The sequence below is a fragment of the Phaethon lepturus genome, unplaced genomic scaffold (assembly GCF_000687285.1).
Source record: "Phaethon lepturus isolate BGI_N335 unplaced genomic scaffold, ASM68728v1 scaffold2263, whole genome shotgun sequence".
Lineage (NCBI taxonomy): Eukaryota > Metazoa > Chordata > Aves > Phaethontiformes > Phaethontidae > Phaethon > Phaethon lepturus.
This window is the reverse complement of record NW_010526752.1, coordinates 12,585-22,187: the sequence shown is the minus strand read 5'-3', so window position 1 is coordinate 22,187 and position 9,603 is coordinate 12,585. Positions and strand designations below refer to the sequence as shown.

Here is a 9,603-nt window from a genome sequence, read left to right as displayed (position 1 = left end):
ATGTAATCGTGATGTTAAATAAAATACTTAACAGTAAAAGCTTGCTTAGAATGTTGGTCCAATCTCAAAACACAACTTAACTGTCACATCAGTATTAAAAGACTACCATCAATTTGTCTATCTTTTTATCAGGTTCAAGGTACAGAACAACCACCACATGGGAGTATGACATGACATTATATAATTACATTTAAGGTGTAGTTTTGGTATTCAGTTAGTTGCATCATCCCTTTTCAGAGGAATTATTTGAAGTGCTTTGGCTATTCTCTCTCCTATAGCTCGACTACTTGCTGCGATTATTCTTCGAGACATCAAATCAAATGGTCCACCTAGAAATCAAAGCAAGCAAAGTAATTAGCTTATATCTGGAGAAAATTAAAAGTTGGTATGAAAATGAGCACAAAAAAGTCAAGTATAAATGATACATTACTGTTTAGGAACAAGTTTTGCCCCTGGATAAAAATGCATTTAACACAAGGGGTATCTCGTATGAGCTACATTTAAATTCTCTTCAGTGTATGTTTACTGTCTTTTTTCATTCTTCCAGGTGCTTAGCCAAGGGAGCAAAGGTTCTTTTGTAATTAAGAACATACAGTTGACTCTCTCTTTGTCTATTAACTGGATGGAACTCTTATTCAGTAGTGGTAATATGGAAAGAGGACTGAAAAACATCTTTGCCTTCTCATTTCAGCTATGTTTTGCTCCCAGTTAGCTATTTAAAAGGACAAAAGAGTATCATGCATGCCCCTGTATTTACCTGATACATCTAGCAGTACTCCGCCTGCTTCAGTAATGATGATTCCAGCCCCTGCCATATCCCAGCAGTGAATCCCCATTTCGTAATAGGCATCAGCTCCACCCGTTGCTACCAGGCACATGTTCACAGCTGCTGTACCAACGGCTCTAATCCTAAAAGAGACATAGTTGTTTTTTTAATTGAGAACAGTTTGTAAGGAAATCACATCTGTGTACATTGCGCAGAGAACACAGAAGCCTCATATGCAAAGTGAACTGAGCTAGAGAAAACGTGATGGAATGCTGCAGTGAAACAAAAAATTGGGAATGAATTTTCGCTTAAGTAGCTTGAAAAGCTCTCCAAATACAGTAAACTTCCAGAAATTACATTTATGAATTCTGTTACACAATTTTGTTTTAGAGCGAAAACACATCTTAAACAACTTCTTAACTTAAAACATATTATATAAAAGATAACTACCTATGAAACAATAACAGATATTCTACTTTGCTTCTTGAATACAAGAATTCAAGTAGAGTGTACTGTTCTCAGTGTTGAAAGAAGTTACTTCAGTTTCTCTGGTGATATTCAGTAAGCATCTCTGACTTGCAAAAAAACACTAAAAGCAGTAATCACAAAAAATAAATTACACAGCACAAATTTGGTCTGGATAACTTCATCAAAATTTGTGTTGTAACTTCTGTTACAAATTCCAGTTTCTTTTGGAAATGTTGACGCACTTAGTGCGACTTGCACAAATAACTGCAGTTATTTCAATTATCAGTAAAATGTACGTTAAATTGTAACTGATAGCAGCTAAGTTACAGCAAGAAGCAACTTAAATCAACTCCAATCTCAATTTATCATTTACAAATACCAAAGTTGAACTGACAACATACCTAAAATGTATTTCCTACTTACTCTTCAGCATATATTCTTTTAATAACATCAGAAGGCTTTTTGAAAGTAGAAAAAAATCTACATGTTAAATGTCAAAACAAGAATCCTGACAATCTCAACATAAAACTATGGCCCCTTTTAGGTCAGAAACATGAGTAGGGTTGAGGAACAAAAAAAATCTATCTACTGAAACCACCTTGAAACATTTACAGAAATGTAGGCTTTGGCTTATCTGGAGGAGAAGAAGCAGGGAATGTAACCAAAATAAGTGCAGTTCATGGACAATTTCAACTACTTGGACAAATTCAAAAAAATTGTACAGTGTTGAAAGAGGAAAGGGAGATCTGCTTTTGTCTTCTGATATATATAAAAAAACCCCAACAATTTTCACTAGTAAACACAATACTTTTTAGTCCTACAAAACCAAACATGCTTCGCTTTTCAATACTGATTGTTAGGGTTCTCTTATATATGTCCCAGCTTGAAAAAGTTAAACACACTTAGTTTCTCTGCAGAAGCAACTAGACAAAAACATTTAAATCATATTTCACATTTATGGTGTCAAATGTAATGCAACCAATCCTTCCTAAAAAGATCATATTTACATATTTACAATATTAATACTATCAGTACATATAAAAATTAGGAAGTATCTTACCCATGAATAGGAATACTGAGAAGTCTTTCCATGTTAGAAAGAATTATTTTTATAGTCTCTGGATCACGATTTGATCCCAATTCTGTTACTAAAAGGGATTTTGTAATATCTGGAAAAGAAACAAACCCTCACTTTTCCAACAGAGTTTACTTCATTGTTTTCTTACAAAAATGAGTATAAATAAGGTATTTTAATATTATATATATTGAATGTATAAAAATCTGTTCTTACATGGAAACAGCAGGAGAAAATAAAATGCAGTGAACAAAGCATGATCCGATTCAACTGTGCATATACATTAATCAATGTTATTACTAAATAAAATTCTATTGCTATAAAAATTAGAACAGTCTTCAGATATTTAAAGGTCTCACTTTAAGTGCAGATTTTACTTTACATACGGTAGTAAACATACAAGAGTGATACTGATTTAAACCACTAGTTCATACTTGGAAGAAGTTGAATTGTTTGGTAATTTGTTACAGACTCTGAAGAACAATCACAGGCGGATTACAGACATACAAAAAACCACAACCACAAACAGGGAATAAAATCTTCGATGGCTGAGTCCTGATTTTGCAAAGATCACAAGTATGTTATATGCATCAAAGAGAACATAAAAGCTGTTCCTCAAAACTGAGCAACCCATGGCCAAAAAAAACCCCCAACTCTTTGCAAAACAAAACTATGAGCAAAACAGGAACACATCCAGGTCTAAAATTGTTGATGCCTCATCTGCAAAATGAATGTAATTACTAGAAATAAGCTGCTCCATTCAGATTACCTTCTTGGCCTGATACTTGAAGTTTCTGACCATTGCAAAATGCACCTTTTCCTCTCCTGGCAGTATACATCTTGTCTTCTATACAGCTATACACAATTCCAAACTCTACCTGCAAGAAAAAATAAAGATACCTTGATGGTTTGTTTTTTTTTTTTTCCATTTGCTGTGAAAATACAGATCTTAGTTATAACTAGCAACGAGGAATTAATTTAGTTCTGATTGATTAGATATTAAGTAATAAAAAGTATACCTTTTTGTTTACAACAAAGCCAATTGAAACTGCCACAAATGGAAACCTACAAAACAAAACATTTCACTAGTTTATAGTTAGATACTATGCTTCTTTCACTACCATGCTTACTTTTAATAAAAACAATGTTCAATTAAATGTAATGCATATTTCAAAAAAAACTTGGACTATATAGGAAATACTGGTTTTCCGAAGTTGTAAAATTTACTATGAAAAGACCCGACAACACTGTTTACCATTTAAAATACAAACTTTTCCACCCACTGAAACTAAGTCTGTTACAACTTAGGGACTGTCATCCCTGTTACAGCTGTTACTAGCTTAGGGACTGTCATTTCATAGCCAAATTATATAAGCAAGCCTCTTTGCTACCAACTTTTCTCAGAAGGAACAAGCTGGCCAAAATGACCTCACCAAAAGAACCAATTCACCTGTCCTCCCAAGCAACAAGACAGACAGACAGAGTCTTTCTTGAAGACTGACAGCAGTAGGGACGTATAGGAAATAGTGGGCTGCATCTCGATCTAAGTTTTTAACGATCAACCATTTATTTTTTATTATTATTTTTTACTCTTCAAAATTTTCTGTTCCAAAGCATTTGCTTTAATTACTAGCTGCAAAAAATACAGACTTTTAAGTCTGTAAATCCAGCAAAATGGGTTCTTTTCTTACAGCTTTTTGAATATGTTATTTATTAGGATTCAGCAGACCTTTTTAACGCTGTGGTACACATAACGACAGCCATTTCAAAACTGGAACCAAGTATGCTCAGAAAAGCTCATCAGGGCCAAAATCCATCATGTTTCAAAGACAGAAGGAACAGGCAGTCAGCATTACACTGAAAGTCTCCTCCTCACCCTGGTGCAAAATACCACTAGAAAATTACTGGTGATATTCTGTGCTTTCTTTCATGGTAGCAGCTCCTAGATCTCTATGAATTTGAAATTTCTTGGAAATGGGCACCTGGAGCTGCTAATGCCTCTCTGAAGATGCTGCAACTCCTAATTCTGAGTCCTGTTGCTTACTGTTAAAATCCGCCCACCTATCTTTGGCACTTGTGCCAAAGGCCGCTGACCCCTGCTATATGGTACAGGCCTCTCATGGAACAACTGCTGTTGGTTACAGAGTGAGACCATTATAATACTTACAGAAATACTAAGATGATTACAAAAACTGCCCAGTGGCTCTCAATAAATGCAAACAGCAATTCGTAACTATTAACAAGTTCATACTATCTCTTTTAAAGCAATTTGAAAGTGAAAAAACCTTGCTTTCATGGAACAGGAGAAAGAAAAAGGGTAATCAGTTGAAGTTGCTAGCAAAAAAATGAAAGGTGGACCTGTGTACGAAGTTGGTAGTTCCATCAATAGGGTCTATAATCCATGTGGGGTTATCTGTCAAAATGCTGCCCACTCCAGCTGCAACAGATTCTTCTCCGATGAAGCTAGAATAGCAAACACATTTAAAAGATACAAAGAAATTGTTTAAAGTGTCTGAATTACAACACTGTCCTTGAAATTAAAATTCTTAAAGTGAGATGCAGGTTTTTGTACCACCAGTGATCATATGTAAAAAGCAGAGAAATACAGAATTTATCTGGAAAGCACCAACCACATCTGACAAAGCTTGCATCAATATTTATGATGCTAGAGGTAGGCACAATATGTGCGGAAAAGAACTTCACATTTTAATATCCGTTACTGGAATTTAGCATTCAGAACATTGACATTTTCGTAATTTTTGCCAATAACAGCATGATCAAATTTTGGTCAGAATACTTGTAGCTATTTATACCTTTCAGTTTATTTGTGGTATAAACCACTACTTTTTAGCTTCTGTTTTAACTGAAGAAAGCCTTCATGGTCATATGCATCTGGTTAGACTACTGCAGCAACTGTTAAATTTGTAGTCTGATTTCAACCCAAGTATGACAGTTGTTGGTCTCAAAACTGTTTAGTGTTACAAGTATTACAAAATGGTAACATAGTAAAGGGATAAAATCCAAACCTGAGCTCCTCCTGAAGAAGATAGTAGAGTGCATGCTCAACTGTAATACCAAACCCCAGGGATACACAAGGCACAGTGCCACTGGAACCCAAATTTCACAATTTTTGCCGCTCATGAAAGTAGTTATTTTGAACTGCAAAATTATTGGGATGAATAATCAATCAAATTATCGATTATTCCACCCAAAATTATTGGGTGAAATTCTCTTCTATGCCTTTTGCATGTTGTTAAATTTATCATATATTACTCAACTTAGGAAAAGTATGCATCAAACACATGCTCTCCTCCAAAAACATGTAAAATGAGGAGAACTGCTGAGTGTAAACAAATAAGGTCCCCTCAATATTGATTAGGTGTTTTATGATTAACTATGGAAATGAAGATGATTGCTCAGAAAGAAACAATGTGTTTCCAAAAAGCAGCTGAACTTCACAAAGAGGACAGAGAAACTGAATAGTTATTTAGGCGGATAAGCAATTCATCAGATAAAGAAATTCAACATGTCTAATGTGATATCAATTATCTAATATAAAAAGAAGCTAAAAATATTCTAAAATGTTTATCAATGCCACAGAAACTGTTATTTTAAGATCATTCCACAAGTCTGTATGCTTACACTACTTTGGTTAGGTTACTGACATTTTGTATCACCTCAGTTGTTCCAATTCTATGCCTATTTATTATGTTTCACATATACAGCTACAAGAAGAAAATCTCCAAGAAAATGCAAGAAAACATTAGGAAACCCACTCTAAGGAAACTTCATTAAACTTGAGCCATTACGTCAAAATGGGAAAGAAAGTCCCATGTAAGTAAAAGTAAGTAAAATACATACAATTCACCCTTCAAGAATACATTTATTTCGGGAAGGAGGAGAGGCGGGGGGGAAGGAAGAGCAATAAAAAAAAAAAAATCAGTATTTTGCATGACAGACTTTCAGTTATGCAGAATCAGAAGACCCTGTGTTGTTCTAAGGATGTTTGATGTTCTTAAACTATATGAGGTTTACACCAAAGGCACACACAGTACCATGGGATCCATCCAGTAGACAGCAAAGGCATGCTAGTTTCAACAGCAGAAAAGAAATTTGGGTTCTGGATATATTGGGGCCACCTTTGATTCTCCAACACAAATAACCAAGAAGTTATTTACAGCTGGCTTTACTGAAAGTGACTTTCAGTGTAAGTCTTGAGCAAGGCTAAACTCATGTCAATAGACACCTTGTTATGTTACTACAGCCCTGGGCACAACTTCAACCTGTTACTACTCTAAAATACTTAATATAGCGAGGGCAAGGGAGAATTCCCTAACTTTCCAGCATGCCAATCGTAATGAAATTTTACCAAGCAAAATCATGAACTTCCCATTTTCTTCTTCCAGTCACCTCTCCCCTCCCTCTATCAACAGTGTATTTGGTAAGAAGCCGTACCTGTGAGAAGGATACTTTTCTTTTATCAAAGAAATAATGAAGTTTTCTACTTTTTGATCAGTTTCTGTCACTAGATCTACTGGTGAACTTTTAGTCATAACAGATATTTCTTCTTTGAGTGCTCCACGGATTATCTGTTAACAAAAGGAAAAAAAAAATCTTTCTTCATTAACCATATGGGAAATACGAGTTTTCTGAAAAATTTGAGCATCATTTTTACTGTAATTTTCTATACTGCACGTACAAAACACAAGCACTGACAAAACCTGGATTTAACTGCAGAAGCTGGGGCTTACTCTTGCATCTAACTCCAGCCCCTACTCAACACAAAGTCTTGCATGACCTTAAATCTACGTACTACAAGAAGATGCACTGGTACATGAAACTGAGCCTATTTTGTTAGGACAAGTTTTAGATTTATAAATTTAAATACCAGAGTTGAATGAAACACTTAGACTGATCTTAAGTCAGCTGTTTTTAGCCAGACACTGCATTTATGATCTCAAAACTATCAGAATCAGCTTATGAAAGAATCCACAAATGCCTCACAGACCACAAAATTATTTTACTGTAACTGAGAAAGATTTTGTGAGGAAAGACTTTGATGAGGTCACTGCAAGTACAATGTTCTGAAGATTCTGCCACTCCAGGGGACAGAATTAGTACATGTGCCATCTTGTCTGGCTGCAATAGCATTCAAATGAGCAAACTACCTAAAAAAAAAAACTATTCAAACTGAGCAGAACTACCAAGAACTGAACATTTGGTAACCACTCTTATGCTGAGGCTCTGCCAAGATGTACAAACTCTTTCATGTTCTAAGCCATCTTAGATCACGAACGGGCAAAATACCACCACCGCAAGGGATGCTTCTTATTTACAGAAGTAAAGCAGTCTTCATGAAAAGGACTTAATCTTGTGCCAACAACAAGTCACTGTATAAAGTTGATTGAGGTGTTCACAAGAAAGACTGTCAACAGCTTTCAGGTGGTAAAATAATAAGGTAGACAGGTGCAGTTTAAGGGGAAAAGCAGAGATGCTGTTTGTTTACCACAACTGAGAATTTTCCAACTTTTTAAAAATCAAATTTAAGGAACAAAAGATACTCCTTAGTCTTTAATTGGACTCTTGTGCAAAGAAAAGTGCAAAAGTGTTTTCTTAAATTAACCAAGTTGTAAACATGAAAGATACTCCAACCTTGAACTTGAACATCAATGAACTATTCTGCTAATTAATGTTTTTGACAAAATACTTCTCAGAAAAATATCCATCAAACTCCTTCGAAAGCTATATACATACTAGACTCAATAAATAATTTTATTATTTATAAATAGTTTATACTTACCTCCCCAGCTTTCCTTGCTAAAGCAACTGCATAATCCATACATTCTTGCCAAGGATCTGCCATCTTTTCTTAGATATACAGCCTACCAAAAGGAGGTAAATTTACACAAAAATTATTATGGCGCTTTTTTTTTTTTTTAAGAATTCTAACTTGCTACTCCCCCTGCTCTGGACTGCACTGCTGGAATATGGAAGTTTGTCCTGTCCTTTACTCTGAAAAAAACCCCAAACTTCAAAAATATTAAAAGCTTAGTCTAATTACCAGATTTCTTCCCCACATTTTGTGATTATCAAAAAGGCATACTATAAAAACATTAACAAGTACAGAGCCTCTGTCTTGAAAGATACATGCATAGACAAGATTCCACATTTAGCCACTAACCTCAATGTACATAAAGGCTCTGAAAAGCAATACTGTGGTTACACACAAGCACATTCTCAAATAGAGTGTACAGCTCAAGGCCTTTTTGCTTAAAAATACTAGATCTTCACTGTAATTTACTGCAGAACACTGCTGACATACAGCTTAGTCTATTTTAAAGTATAGTTTAAATGACTTTGAATATCTTAAATTAGAAAATTAGATTAAACACAAAATCTATCCTTTCTGTATGTTAGTCCTCCATGCTTTGTTCTACAGGTTTACTCATAACACAAATATGAAATGGTTTTGATTCTACATGAGAAAGTTGCAAGATCTCACAGTCATTTAAAAGTGTCTTCCATATTCTTAAGTATTATGAAGCAATACAAGACATATTATTTTCTATGCATCTCTACTTTCATGAGCAATGTGAAATACAATCAGCATATCGTACAATATTTGCGATACACCCCCAACAGACCACAAATGCATTCAACGACACAATGGTATTCTGAATCTTGGAAGTCTTTCATTTTTGAGTGCTAGCCCTTTCAGAAGTCTTCTGGGTATTTCCTACTTAAGTGATTCAGTCTTTAAGCAATGACCTGGGTAACAGTTTTGTAACACTTGCAGATTCAGAAAGATTAGATAAATTATCATAAAAAACCCAGCACTGAAACAATATAAAAAACCCTGTGCAATTAACATGATCCATGAGTTCTCAGTCCAATCATCCTGATCTAACGGTCCTTGCCTCATTCAGTCTTGGTCCTAAACAGGTAGAGATGGCTAGAGAAGCTAAGAAAAATGCAAAGGGTATGATGCTTCAATTATGTTGATAATTATCTTACGCTCCTTACTCATCGGAGCCTTTGAAGTATAGGTTCTGTTATATAAACACAAATAATTTGTCATGACACAGAACTGGATACAATAGCACTAGATGAAGTTACTCTGTTATCCATAAAGGACTGGTAGTAGTAGTGGAACCTTAAGTACACTGACATCCTGTACAACGGCACAGACTTACGCAGCAGAGGAAAAAAAAAATCATTTCCATTTAAAACATCACTAAAACAGTAACTCCAGAACACGTATTCTAGTTAAATACCAGCGCGTACATTGACTCGA

At 35.0% G+C, this 9,603-nt stretch overlaps 1 protein-coding gene across 1 annotated transcript; it reads right to left on the bottom strand.

The window, feature by feature from the left end:
• Positions 1 to 210: 210 nt before the first annotated feature.
• On the bottom strand, positions 211 to 8,243 carry IMPA1 (inositol(myo)-1(or 4)-monophosphatase 1). The gene is made up of 8 exons (XM_010283143.1): positions 8,110 to 8,243; positions 6,765 to 6,898; positions 4,668 to 4,772; positions 3,329 to 3,374; positions 3,079 to 3,187; positions 2,295 to 2,403; positions 758 to 909; positions 211 to 329 (listed from the first exon to the last, which is right to left on the bottom strand). The coding sequence occupies exons 1-8, from the start codon at positions 8,170 to 8,172 to the stop codon at positions 211 to 213; spliced, it is 837 nt and encodes a 278-aa protein (XP_010281445.1). The 5' UTR covers positions 8,173 to 8,243.
• Between the last annotated feature and the right edge of the window lie 1,360 nt (positions 8,244 to 9,603).

Excerpts from the sequence above, each read along its gene's own strand:
- IMPA1 (XM_010283143.1), bottom strand. The coding sequence starts at position 8,172 with ATGGCAGATCCTTGGCAAGAATGTATGGATTATGCAGTTGCTTTAGCA. Across the intron at positions 4,773-6,764 it reads GAAAAGTATCCTTCTCACAG|CTTCATCGGAGAAGAATCTG; the intron begins GTACGGCTTCTT and ends TTGCTATTCTAG. Across the intron at positions 3,375-4,667 it reads ACTACCAACTTCGTACACAG|GTTTCCATTTGTGGCAGTTT; the intron begins GTCCACCTTTCA and ends TTTGTTTTGTAG.